We start from the raw sequence: 13958 nt of genomic DNA on the forward strand, positions 1-13958 counted from the left end.
AAGATAGGTGAAGTAGCAAAAGTAGGGTCTGGTTTCATGCTATCATTTAGAGATTGCTTACTCCATTTAGCTGATAATTTTTTAAGTTCAGTTCTATTTCTGCAAGCTAAAATGGCTAAAGAAGCATCTTGATCAAAAACATAACCCTTAGGAATAGCAAGTGGTTCTTCATCATCACTTTCATCAGTATCATCAGATTCAATATTTTCAATCTCTCTAGCCCAAGCAAGTTGTTCATCAAGAAAATCACTAAGTGGCATAGTAGTATTAGGCATAGAGGTAGTTTCATCATAAGTATCATGCATAGCAGAAGTGGCATCATCAATAACATGTGACATATCAGAACAAATAGCAGAAGCAGGTGTAGGTGTCGCAAACTTACTCATAACAGAAGGTGAATCAAGTGCAGAGCTAGATTGCAGTTCCTTACCTCCCCTCGTAGTTGAGGGATAGATCTTGGTTTTCGGATCTCTCAAGTTCTTCATAATGATAAGCAGATTTATATCCCAAGTGACTCAAAGAATAGAGCTATGCTCCCCGGCAACGGCGTCAGAAAATGGTCTTGATAACCCACAAGTATAGGGGATCGCAACAGTTTTCGAGGGTAGAGTATTCAACCCAATTTATTGATTCGACACAAGGGGAGCCAAAGAATATTCTCAAGTATTAGCAGCTGACTTGTCAATTCAACCACACCTAGAAACTTAATATCTGCAGCAAAGTGTTTAGTAGCAAAGTAATATGATAGTAGTGATAATGGTAGCAAAAGGTAACAGTAGTAAAAGTAATGTTTTTGGTATTTTGTAGTGATGATAGCAATAGCAACGCGAAAGTAAATAAGCGAAGAACAATATATGGAAAGCTCGTAGGCAATGGACCGGTGATGGAGAATTATCCCAGATGTGGTTCATCATGTAACAGTCATAACCTAGGGTGACACAGAACTAGCTCCAGTTCATTGATATAATGTAGGTATGTATTCCGAACATAGTCATACGTGCTTATGGAAAAGAACTTGCATGACATATTTTGTCCTACCCTCCCGTGGCAGCGGGGTCCTTACGGAAACTAAGGGATATTAAGGCCTCCTTTTAATAGAGAACCGGAACAAAGCATTAACACATGGTGAATACGTGAACTCCTCAAACTACGGTCATCACCAGTAAGTATCCCGATTATTGTCACTTCGGGGTTAACGGATCATAACACATAATAGGTGACTATAGACTTGCAAGATGGGATCAAGAACACTCATATATTGATGAAAACATAATAGGTTCAGATCTGAAATCATGGCACTCGGGCCCTAGTGACAAGCATTAAGCATAGCAAAGTCATAGCAACATCAATCTCAGAACATAGTGGACAATAGGGATCAAACCCTAACAAAACTAACTTGATTACATGATAGATCCCATCCAACCCATCACCGTCCAGCAAGCCTATGATGGAATTACTCACGCACAGTGGTGAGCATCATGAAATTGGCGATGGAGGATGGTTGATGATGACGATGGCGACGGATTCCCCTCTCCGGAGTCCCGAACGGACTCCAGATCAGCCCTCCCGAGAGGTTTTAGGGCTTGGCGACGGCTCCGTATCGTAAAACGCGATGATTTCTTCTCTCTGATTTTTCTCATTGAAACTCAATATATGGAGGTGGAGTTGGAGTCGGAGAGGCAATAGGGGGCCCACGAGGTAGGGGCGCGCCCCCCACCCTCATGGCAAGGTGGTGGGCCCCCTGGCCTTCATCTTTGGCAGGTATTTTTCTTATTTTCTGAAAAGTGTCTCCGTGAAGCTTCAGGTCATTCCGAGAACGTTTGCTCCTGCACATAAATAACACCATGGTAATTCTGCTGAAAACAGCGTCAGTCCGGGTTAGTTCCATTCAAATCATGCAAGTTAGAGTCCAAAACAAGGCCAAAAGTGTTTGGAAGAGTAGATACTTTGGCAACGTATCATCATACCATGCACGTGGGGCTTGTTTAAGGCCATAGAGTGCCTTATCGAGTTGATACACATGATCGGGAAAGTAGGGATCCTCGAACCGGGGGGGGGGTTGCTTGACATATACCAACTCATTAATGGGACCATTAAGAAAAGCACTCTTCACATCCATTTGTTGTAACTTAAAGTTATGAAGAGAAGCATATGCAATCAACATGCGAATGGATTCAAGACGAGCAACGGGGGCAAAGGTTTCACCGTAGTCGATACCCTCGACATGGGAGTAGCCTCGTGCTACCAAACGGGCCTTGTTGCGAATGATAATCCCATGAGCATCTTGCTTGTTCTTAAATATCCACTTGGTTCCAATGACATTGTGGTTCCCCATTGGCCTTGGCACCAATCTCCACACCTTGTTGCGCTCAAAGTTGTTGAGTTCTTCATGCATGGCATTGACCCAATCTGGATCTTCGAGCGCCTCATAGACCTTTCGGGGTTCAACACAAGAGACAAACGCGTGATGTTCACAATAGTTTGCTAATTGTCTACGAGTGCTTACCCCGTTTCTTAAGCTTCTAAGCACATTTGTCATGACGCTCCAATTCCTCCTCGGGGGTGAGACGAGGAAGTGGTCACTTGATCATCTTGAGCGCCGTCTTGAGCTTGTTCTTGATCTCGAAGAAGCTCTTGATCTTTAACTTGATCGGAGGAGAGAACTTGACCTTGGGCATCACTTGATGTTACAACATCATCTTGAGATTGACCTTGCCCTTGGTCTTGTTCTTGAGGTTGAGGGCCTTCACTTTGTTCTTCGGAAGCATGTGGGCCTTGGGTCGGTGATGGCTCCAAATGAGTGGAGCATTGTCCTTCTCCTTCGGCCACAAGGGGTTCCTCAATGGGTAGGATAAAACCAACACCCATTATTCTTATGGCTTGGGGAGGAATTTCATCACCTACATCACAAGTGCCACTTTGCTCCACTTGGGAGCCTTTATTCTCATCAAACTCCATGTTACATGTCTCCTCAATAAGTCCCGTGGACTTATTGAGGACACGGTAAGCATGGGAGTTTGTAGCATAACCAACAAATATGCCCTCATGAGCTCTAGCCTCAAATTTAGACAAATGAAGACCTTTCTTGAGAATGAAACACTTACACCCGAACACCCGGAAGTACTTGAGGTTGGGCTTGTTCCTAGTGAGTATCTCATATGGAGTCTTGTTCAAGCCTTTGCGGAGGTAGAGCCGATTTGATGCATGACACGCGGTGTTGATGGCTTCAGCCCAAAATTTGTATGGAGACTTGAACTCCGCCATCATGGTCCTTGCCGCATCCACTAACATCCGGTTCTTCCTCTCCGCTACACCATTTTGTTGAGGGGTGTATGGTGCGGAATATTGTTGCTTGATCCCCTCATCACTAAGAAACTCATCCAAGGTGTAGTTCTTGAACTCGGTGCCGTTGTCACTTCTTATTGTCAAGATCTTTGCATTGTGTTGACGTTGAGCCTCATTTGCAAAGTCGATGACGGTTTGTTGGGTCTCACTCTTCCTCTTGAAGAAATATACCCAAGTGTATCTTGAATAATCATCCACAATCACCAAGCAATACTTCCTACCCCCAAGACTATCAAAATATGGAGGCCCAAAGAGATCCATGTGAAGGAGCTCCAAAGGCCTCTTCGAGAAAATGATAGTCGTGGGAGGGTGAGCCTTTTCATGTAGCTTACCTTCGATACAAACACTGCAAGCACGATCTTTGGCAAAACTAACATTTTTTAGTCCACGGACATGGTCCCCCTTGAGAAGACTTTGAAAAGATCTCATATTGACATGGGCTAGACGGAGATGCCAAAGCCATCCCACGTCAATTTTAGCCATTAGGCATGTCGCGGTCTTAGTGAGTCGCTCCGAAAAGTTGATCACATAGAGACCATTTTCGACATGCCCAACAAAGGCTACTTTAAGAGTCTTGATCCACAAGAGGGCCACGGTATCAACATCAAAAAAGGAGGCAAAACCCATGAGTGCTAGTTGACGAACGGAAAGTAAATTGTATGCAAAGGACTCAACAAGCATGACCTTCTCGATCATACGATCATGAGAAATGACAACCTTGCCGAGTCCCAATACCTTAGAGGACGAGGCGTCACCCCACTCGATATTGGTGGGCATGGATGGAATCTTTTGCACGTCCACCACCAAGTCCTTGCTTCCGGTCATATGATTAGTAGCTCCACTATCGAGCAACCATGAACCCCCACCGGAAGCAAACACCTACAAGAGATCAATGCTTGGTTTTAGGTACCCATTTTGTAATGGGTCCTTTGATGTTAGTAACAAGGGTCTTAGGAACCCAAATAGACCATTCAATGTACTCATAAGGAGAACCAACAAATTTGGCATAAACATGCCCATCTCTAGCACGGCACACCACATAAGAAGGGTTAAAATTGCCGGCTTTGTTGGGAAGGGAAGTGTTGCCCTTCTTGGCATCACTACCCCTCATGGTGTTCTTCTCCTTCTCCTTAGTAGCACCCTCTCCCTCCTTCACAAAGGTTTGCTTGAGAGGAGGAGGTCGTTTCGCCTTGTCATTCTTCTTCTTGTTCTTGGACTTGGGCATGTACCCGATCCCTTCCTTGGCCACAACTCCCTTTTGGTTGTTCAAAAGGTCATTGAGGTTCTTCTCGCCTTGTATGCAAGACACAAGACCTTTCTCAAGGTGCACCTTTAACTTAGCGTTCTCCTCAACAAGATGCACATGCTCACAACATGGGTTAGTAGCATTTGCATTATCAATTAACATCATACGAGGAAAAGTGGCTTTCTCCTTGGTTAGCTTTACTTGAAGTTGATCATGAGACTCTTTGAGGATAGCATGAGCACCCTTCAAGACCTTGTGAGCCTTGTCAAGCAGGTAAAACTCCTCTTTGAGTCTAGCAAGATCAACCCAAGCTTGGCCTTCTCGGAGTTTAGCACACGAGAAACAACAAGAGCATGATCAGAATCTTTCTTTAACTTAGCGTGATCAACGTTGTGTGACTCCTCAAGAGCCAAACAAAGACCACACTCTTCCATAAGAGCATTGGGAAGATATGAAATCTCATCGGCATAGTCACGACTATGCCCCTCCATCTTGGAGATAGTATCTTCGTGAGCCTCGATCATGTCATTGGCTTCACCAAGTTGTTCCAAGAGAGCAACAAAATGCTTCTTGGATTTACCCTTGAGTTTACCCATAAAGGACTCAAACTCATTTTCCTCCACACTAGATCCCTCATATTCATCAATGCAATCCGTCAAAGAGGGATTATTAATGATGGTAGTTTTGATGTTGGGGGTTACCTTGTTGGTGGCTTTAGCCATGAGGCACTTGGCGGTGATGCTCTCATTTGGTGAGTCAAAGAGAGACACTCATGGAGTTGTTGCAATGGCAACGGAGGCCATGGCAACCGACTCACCATCTTCATCATCATCATCATCATCCTCATAGTACTCTTCTTGAACTACCAACGCCTTGTGAGGGGTCTTTTGGTGAAGTTGCTCTTGTTTGGGAAAGACTTGGCTTTGTCCTTTCGGATGAGCTTGCCACCATTGTCTTCCCTCTTCTCATATGGGCACTCCGCAACAAAATGGCTCACATTGCCACAATTATAACAAGTCCTCACACGTTGCTTGTTCTTCGTGCCACTTGAGATATTCTTGTTGAAGTTTGGCCTTGAGTTTTTCTTGGTCCAAAATTGCCTTGAAGCAAGTGCCATGTGTTCATGATAGGCATACTTTGTATCTTCGGGGTTGCTTTCCTCTTCTTCCTCTTCTTCTTCTTCTTCTTCAACACAAACCTTGGCCTTCAATGCAAGGTTGGGCTTCTTTGCCCTTTGAGATCGAAGCACCGCATTGTCCACGGTCTTGTCCAAGATGCTCATAGCCACAAACTCATCCAACACTTCACTTGAGGACAAGGTGTGGAAGTCCGGCCTTTGACGAATGACGGAGGACATAGCCTTGTGGCAAGGCATCATTGCCTTGAGGAATTTGCGCTTGATCCAATTGTCATCCGTGTCCTTGCTCCCATGATCTCGGAGTGAAACCGCGAATTTGGTTACTCTTCGATAAAGCTCACAAGGTTCTTCATCTTCCTTCATAGGAAACTCATCGGCTTCATCTTGCACCATTTCATAGTTGGAGTTTTGAATGCTTGCGCTTCCCCGGTAGAGAGAAACAACTTGGTGCCATGCATCTTTGGCTATGGCATAGGGCCGGAGGTGAGGAAGATCTTCGGGTGGAATTTCATCTTGGATGATGAAGAGAGCATTCTCATTGAATTGATTATCCGCGACTTCTCTTGGAGTGAAGTTGCTTCGGTCATGTGGATAGAAACCTTCTTCAATGATTCTCCAAAGATTAGTATTCACATGATTTAAATGACGCTTAAACCGATAGACCCAAGAATCAAAGTCCTCATTTTTCACAATCTTAGGGGGAGGACCGGCATGATTCAAATGAGTGGAAGGAATCGGTCCACCATAAACAAGTGGAGGTTCCACAAGGGAAAAGATGCCGGTGCCATTTTTACCACTAAAGGAGGGAGCCTTTTCACTAGTATCTTCCTCCTTGTCGGAGTTAGCATCAGTCACCTTGTTAGTGGGGTCACCCACTTTCAACGGTGTGGTGGATAACTTAAGCCCTTCAATGAATTTAGTAAACATGCTTTCAACCTCGATCGTCATGGAGGTTCTCAATGTCTCCAAGGCCACATTGAATTCCTCACGAGAGATCGAGGTTTCCTCATCGCCCGTAGATGAGATCGGATTCACACCAGAGTGCTCCTCCACACCGTCTACGATGTCAACCATACTCTTCGGACGGCAAAGTCCTTAGTAAAGAGACGAGGCTCTGATACCAATTGAAAGGATCGATATGGTTGACTAGAGGGGGGTGAATAGGCAACTAACAATTTTGAACTTTTCTTTACCAAATTAAACTTTGCATCAAGGTAGGTTGTCTAGACATGCAACTAAGTGAGCAACCTATATGATGCAACAACAACAAGCACACAAGCAAGCAAGGAAAATAACACAAGTAAGCTTGCACAAGTAAAGGTATGAGATAATCAAGAGTGGAGCCGATGGAGACGAGGATGTGTTACCGAAGTTCCTTCCTTTTGAGGGAAAGTACGTCTCCGTTGGAGCGGTGTCGAGGCACAATGCTCCCGAAGAAGCCACTAGGGCCGTCGTATTCTCCTCACACCCTCAGACAATGCGAGATGTCGTGATTCCACTATTGGTGCCCTTGGAGGCGGCGACCGGACCTTTTACAAACAAGGTTGAGGCAATCTCCACAACTTAATCGGAGGCTCCCAACAACACCACGAAGCTTCACCACAATGGAATATGACTCCGCGGTGGCCTCAACTGTCTAGGGTGCTCAAACACCCAAGAGTAACAAGATCCACAAGGGATTGGTGGGGGGAATCGAATTTCTCTTTGTGAAAGTGTAGATCGAGGCCTTCTCAACCAATCCCTAGAAAATCAACAAGTTTGGTTGGCTAGGGAGAGAGATCGGGCGGAAATGGAGTTTGGAGCAACAATGGAGCTTAGGGTTGGAAGAGGTGGTCAACTCGGAGAAGAAGATACCCCTTATATAGTGGAGAGAGAAATCTAACTGTTATCCACTTAACCAGCCCGCGACAAGCGGTACTACCGCGCCTGCCAAGTGGTACTACCGCAAGGCCTCACGGTACTATCGCACACCCTTGCGGTACTACCGCAAGGCAGGGTTGGACCAGGCCTGGGAAGGCCGTGGACAAATAAACGTCCGTGGCTAGTTCCGCTGGATACCAAATAGTGCAAAAGTCCGACACGGTACTTCCGCTGAAGGCAAGCGGTAGTACCGCGCTGGGAGCGGATGTAAAAAATTACATCCGCTCCTACTTCCGCTACTGGTGCTGTGCCGAACCAGGGCTCACGGTACTATGGCTCCCAAGGAGCGGTACTACCATGACCACCTGCGGTTCTACCGCAAAGGCATGCGGTACTACCACAGGGGCCTGCGGTACTACCGCTACGAAGAGCAGTACTAACGCAAGCCTCAGAACAGCAACAGATAGGAAAACTACTTTTCGCACAAACAAGAAGAAACGAAGGATGCTCCAAAGTGCTAAAGGAAAGGCGATGCAAAGAGGAGTAAACGTGTACGTGAAAATTTCACCCAAACCTTTCCAAAGCGGACCTCTTCTTAATAGTACGGCTTTCCTACGACTCAAATCCACCAAAAAATGAACGTAAAAAAACGCCGTCTTCAATAATCTTCGAGGGGCTCCTAACCGTCTTGTGCCTAGTCATGAAATATCTGAAATATTCGAGACACACGATAGTCCGCAAATGCATTGTCATCAATCACCAAAACACCTTAGGAATAAATATGCCCTGCATGTAGGGTTATGAGAGGGAGACCTGTTGAAGGAGATGGGTATGTAGGTATTCATTTATCTCTTTTTTTGGAGAAACATACCGATTCAGGTGGGAGCGGCTGAACCGTTTTCTTTGGCAGTGGCATTCTGCCGTAATATGGGTGAACTCCATATTTTCTTTTCAGTGGAACTGGGCCGACATCGCTTTTGTTTTTTGCACCGCATTCGAGCTCACCTTAAAGAATCCATCTTTTCTTTCCCTAAAAAAAGAGAGAAAGAATCCAGCTTCTTGGAGCCCAACCATTCAACTGTGGAGTTCGTGAAGTTAGAAGCTCGAAAGGATTCAAACAGACCCTTAGGGCATCTTTAGCCGCGCCCCCAGGAAGGCCTTCCCAGGCGTTTTTTTTTGCGCCGGCGCCGAAAAATCGGCCCAGTCGCGCCCCCAGAAGCCCGATTTTTGCCGGCTTGGGCCGAAAACAGCGCCGGTGGACCCAGGCCGAACCCGGCGCGCTGGGGGACACCCGGGGGCGTCGGGGCGAACTGTTTTGACGCGAAACAGCCGCGGGCCCGCCGCGTCAGCGACTCTATCCTCTTCTCGCCCCTTCGTCGTCCTCATCGCCTCGTTTTCCGCGGCGAATCAATGCCAAAGCTGCCGCGCTGCCGCGCCGGTCAGCCTACGCCATTGATGCCTCACGGGCGGCGCAGTGAAGACCGGATGACGCGCGTCCCTCGCCCTCCCTCGCCCGCCACGCGTACTCACGGCGGCTCGCGCACGGGCGGCGCCTCGGCCTATATAAGACGCGCCCCAGCGCACTCGGCGACTCGCACTCTCTCGCCGTCGTCGTTCCTCCCTCTCCTCTCTCTCGCCGTCTCCAGTTCATCACACCTATGGCCGAGCGCTTCCCAGGCGACGGCGCGGCGGCGAACGGCTTCGGCCGCCGCCATCTTCACGGGAACGAGGCTCGCCTCCTTTTCGAGGCCGAGTACCCGGTCCCGCCGGACATGCGGGTGCCCGGGGCGTGGAGGATCAGCGCCGGCGGCGTGCCGGTGCCCCCGATACCCACCGGCGCGGCGTGACGTGCGGAGATTGCACGCATCCGCTCGTCCCTGCCGCGTGCGGCGAGGGAGGGACCACGGTACGTTCCCGACAACCCGCTCTGGGAGCCTTATTTCCGCCGCCGTCACGCCGAGCAGCTCGAGGCCACCAACGGCGTCGAGCCCTCCGGCAGGCTCAACGCCGTCGGCCGGCGTCGGTGGTGGGGCATGCCTGGGCGCACGTTGGAGGCCGTCCTCGAATACATCGAGGGCGGCAACACGCCGCGCCTCGAGTACCCCGCTCCCCCGTCCTTCCCACGCCGCCGAGGAAGCTCCTGAACCCCGAGGCGCATGGAGACCGAGGGGTCCTCCTCCTCGTCCGGCGGCTCCCCCTGCCTCCATCTCCGCCCTGTCAAGCCGGAGCCCCAGGGCATGCCTGTCAGCGCGCACACCCGCAGCTCCGGCGTCCGCATCGGCGACAACGCCTCCCCCACCGGCCGCTTCGTCCTCGTCGAGCCCAAGCCGGAGCCCGGCCTCCCCGCGGAGTACGAGGAGGTAGCCCGGCGTGGCTTCTCCGACGAGGACGCCCTGCGGTGGGCGCGGGACGACTACCTCCGCGACGAGATGGTCCAACCCGCCGCGCCAACCGGGGGAGGGATGCAGCAGGGACGGCGGAGGCGTCGGCGGGGGCGACGACGACGACGGCGGCGGTGACTACACGCGGTTCTATATGCCTCCTCCTCGGCATGTAGAACCGCGTGGGCGGGCGGCGAGGAAGACGGCGGGGGTAGCCCGCGGTAGTTTTTTTCTTTTTTTTGTAAAATATGTTTAAATTTAAACGAACTCGTCCGTGTTTGCGTTGTTTTTGCGCCGAATTTAAATATTTTAAAAACCCGTGGGAGGCCGCGACTGGGAGGCATCACGCCCCCAGTGCGCGATTTAGCGTTGGTGCGTCCCCAAAAGCAATTTTTTGCCCCTTCTGAGAGGCCAACGGCTGGAGATGCCCTTAGTCATTCCTGATCGATGCAACCGACAAGGAATCACGTATGAATCTCGAAACTCTGCATTCCGAACAGAGCTCAGGAATGAACGACAGGTGCCTCCGTCTCATCTTAAACTAACCAGCAACCGACGCTCTCGATCTGAAACAAGAGGACAAACTAGTAGCCGGGCGCCGATTGGTCAGAGTTCATATGCCTTGGATGTGGTCCATCAGCAATGAACCGTCCATCCATGGTTCGACGACGGGATCCGTCGGTGCAAGATCTGCCAGAGCACTGTTAATTAATACAAACTAGGAGATTAAAATCAGCGTTTACTTTGATTAATCTCCAAGCTTCTATTGACCAAACGTGCACCGCACCTCCCTTCTCCTGAAGCAGGAGCAGTACAGCCCAAGTGTACAACCGACGCTCGATCCAAATTTCTTCCCCTCTCTCTTTTCTTGCATGTGGAGGATGCAAATTTCTTCCTTGGGCCAGTAGAGCAATGGCTAAGCCTGGTCACAATGGAGAGGAACTTAGGAGTAACATCACACACTCCAATACAATTTTACTTATGTGGCACATATTTAAAGAAGAGAGAGGTGCTTGTGGTAACTAACTAAGTTACCGGAACATCACACACTCCAAGAAATAATGAGTCTATAACCTAATAAATACATTGTTGCATGACACTACATAGATGTTCCTACCCACTACGAAGGTAGTAACATAGTCTAGGGAAGTGTGTAAGTTACTAACTTATGTTCTTGCCCATTGTGACCAGCCTAAACAAAAGCACGTAATTAATGTGCGCGCTAGTACTAAAATTCCCACTGTCCAGCGTCAAGTGTCAACGCTGCACGCCGAACCGCGCTCATTAATTTGCACCAGTGAGTAGAAAACACCATCAACTAGGAGTAGTATTAGATCGATGTAGACGGTGGTTAGCAGTGAAACAACCACTAGCACCACGAGGCTAGCTACCACCCAGTGTCCCAGTCAACTAATCCCCCACGAACTCCACCGTGCGTGAAGTCTACTCCTTCGCACCGCCACTCCCGGCGGCTCGTCGCTCGTTCATCGCCCCGACTTCCCGGCGACGTCGATCTACACCATTTTTAGGTTTATAAGTATAAACTATACTAGTCTTCGTCTTCCTCCTCTCGATCGATCTGCTTGCCGTTTCTGGAGTACTATATATAGTTGCTGCACGCCGCGGCATGCAAATCGGCGCCGCGAGCTCTGTCGTGCGACTGGTGAGCTTGTATCCAATGTCAGTATGCCGCTTAATTACCTTTTTTTCCTCCTCGTAGATGCTTTGCCTGCGCTCCTTCGCTTCTGCTGGGGGTGCGTGCTTGCTTAGCCATTTTCGCTATTTTTGGCTGATTCGCGGATGGTTTGCCAGCTGATCAGATCCGCGCACAAGGGCGGCGGTGGCCTGCCGCGCCGGGAGCACGGGGTGATGAAGGGCCCGGACAAGAGGAGCAGCACGCAGGGGAGCGCCGCGTTCCAGTCGCTGCGGCTCGTCTTCGTCCTCGCGACCGTCATGTGGGCGTCCTTCCTCTACTACCACTTCACCGCGCTCAGCGCCGGGGCAATGAGGGCGACGGTGCTGGACGGCGCCAGCGCCGACCCGTGCCGGGGCCGGTACGTCTACGTGCACGACCTGCCGCCGCGCTTCAACGCCGACATCCTCCGCGACTGCCAGAACACCAGCGACCAGTACCGCTGGCCCGACATGTGCGGCTTCGTCAGCAACGCCGGCCTGGGCCGCCCGCTCGCCGACCCGCTCGACGGGGACTTCACCGGCGACAACGGCTGGTACGGCACCCACCAGTTCGCGCTCGACGCCATCTTCCACAACCGGATGCGGCAGTACGAGTGTCTGACGACCCACTCCGCCCTCGCCAACGCCGTCTTCGTCCCCTTCTACGCCGGCTTCGACTTCGTGCGCTACCACTGGGGCTACGACAACGCCACCAGGGACGCCGCGTCGGTCGACCTCACGGACTGGCTCATGCGCCGGCCGGAGTGGGCGCGCGCGGGCGGGAGAGACCACTTCCTCGTCGCCGGCAGGACGGGGTTTGACTTCCGGCGGAGCAACAACATGAACCCGAGCTGGGGCACCAACCTGCTCAACATGCCGGGCGGGCGGGAGATGTCGGTGCTGGTGCTGGAGGTGTCACGGGTGCCCCATAGCCGGGAGTACGCTGTGCCGTACCCGACCTACTTCCACCCGAGGTCCGACGCCGACGTGCGCCGGTGGCAGGAAAGGGTGCGCGGTCTGGAGCGCCGGTCGCTGATAGCGTTCGTCGGCGCACCGCGGCCGGACAACCCGTACAACATCCGGCAGCAGATCATCGCGCAGTGCGAGGCCTCCGACGCGTGCCGGCAGCTGGGCTGCGCGTTCGGCACCAGCCAGTGCCACACCCCCGGCAACATCATGCGGCTGTTCCAGAGGGCCACCTTCTGCCTGCAGCCCACCGGCGACTCCTACACGCGGCGGTCGGCGTTCGACTCCATGGTGGCCGGCTGCATCCCGGTGTTCTTCCACCCGGTGTCGGCGTACCTGCAGTACAGGTGGCACCTCCCGGAGCACCACGAAACGTACTCGGTGTTCATCCCGGAGGACGGCGTGCGGTCGCGGAACGTGAGCATCGAGGCCGTGCTCCGGGCGATCCCGCCGGAGACGGTGGAGCGGATGCGGGACGAGGTGATAAAGCTGATACCCAGGCTGGTGTACGCGGACCCAAGGTCGAAGCTGGAGACGGTGAAGGACGCCTTCGACGTCGCCGTCAAGGGGATCATCGACAGAGTGGCCAGGGCCCGGGCCGAGGCGGCGGCGGAGGACTCGTCGTTCAGTCACGCCATGGAGATGTTTAGGTTCCGGAGAAAGTAAGTTACTCGTAGTACCAACCAAAATAGATGCAGAATCCATTGACAGAATGTAGATCAAGTCGATATTATAATTTGTGATATGTGCCACTCAATTTATTATACATACATCTTCTAATTTGTCATCTACAGTAATTGATTATAACAGTGCTAGAAGAAGCATCGTGTAAGCCAAGGTATAGCGTGGTGTGATCTTCATACTTGAGATGTGTCTGAGACTAAACTGTATTCATGCTTCATTAGATCATTTAGATGTTTAATAACTATGGCACATTTAGATGTGTTCTAGACAGATCCTGTTTTTTACATCAACCCACATAATCTTTTAGTATCTGGTAAAATACACGAATCGTCATGTCAGAAAAATGACCGATTCGTTGTTTTAAAAGCTTCAGATACAGCCTTGTGAATCTCAGACTGACTGAATTGATTTCATCAACTAATTAAATTTTTTGGCTTTTGTTACTGGTAAATCGCTTGAATTTACAACTCTCGATATTTGATTTCCGGAGAGCGCGCACGTCCTGAGTTGGAATTGGGCCGCAGTGTCCTCGGCGACGCTGAGCCGGGAGTGACATGGAGTGGAGGACGGCGTGGATGCAGTGTTGTCGGTGCTCACCAGAGTTGAAGAAGGCGGCGGGGTTAGGGGGTGGCCGAGGGCTATGGTTCACCTTCAAAGGTGGCGG

General features: G+C 50.6%; 1 protein-coding gene across 2 annotated transcripts; it reads left to right on the forward strand.

The window, feature by feature from the left end:
• Positions 1–11294: 11294 nt before the first annotated feature.
• LOC125554243 (xyloglucan galactosyltransferase KATAMARI1 homolog) lies at positions 11295–13447 on the forward strand. 2 transcript variants are annotated; one of them, XM_048717821.2, is made up of 2 exons: positions 11295–11633; positions 11783–13447. In XM_048717821.2, the coding sequence occupies exons 1-2, from the start codon at positions 11598–11600 to the stop codon at positions 13274–13276; spliced, it is 1530 nt and encodes a 509-aa protein (XP_048573778.2). In that variant the 5' UTR covers positions 11295–11597; the 3' UTR covers positions 13277–13447. The 2 variants fall into 2 exon arrangements, with proteins under 2 accessions (XP_048573778.2, XP_048573779.2); XM_048717822.2 differs by having other exon boundaries at positions 11297–11650.
• The last annotated feature ends 511 nt before the right edge of the window (positions 13448–13958 follow it).

Source organism: Triticum urartu, chromosome 4A (assembly GCF_056163025.1).
Source record: "Triticum urartu cultivar PI428250 chromosome 4A, HENAU_Tu73, whole genome shotgun sequence".
In the NCBI taxonomy this organism is placed as follows: Eukaryota; Viridiplantae; Streptophyta; class Magnoliopsida; order Poales; family Poaceae; genus Triticum; species Triticum urartu.

Coding starts and splice junctions, on each gene's coding strand:
- LOC125554243 (XM_048717821.2), top strand. CDS start 11,598: ATGCAAATCGGCGCCGCGAGCTCTGTCGTGCGACTG. Junction 11,634..11,782: donor CGAGCTCTGTCGTGCGACTG/GTGAGCTTGTAT, acceptor ATGGTTTGCCAG/CTGATCAGATCCGCGCACAA.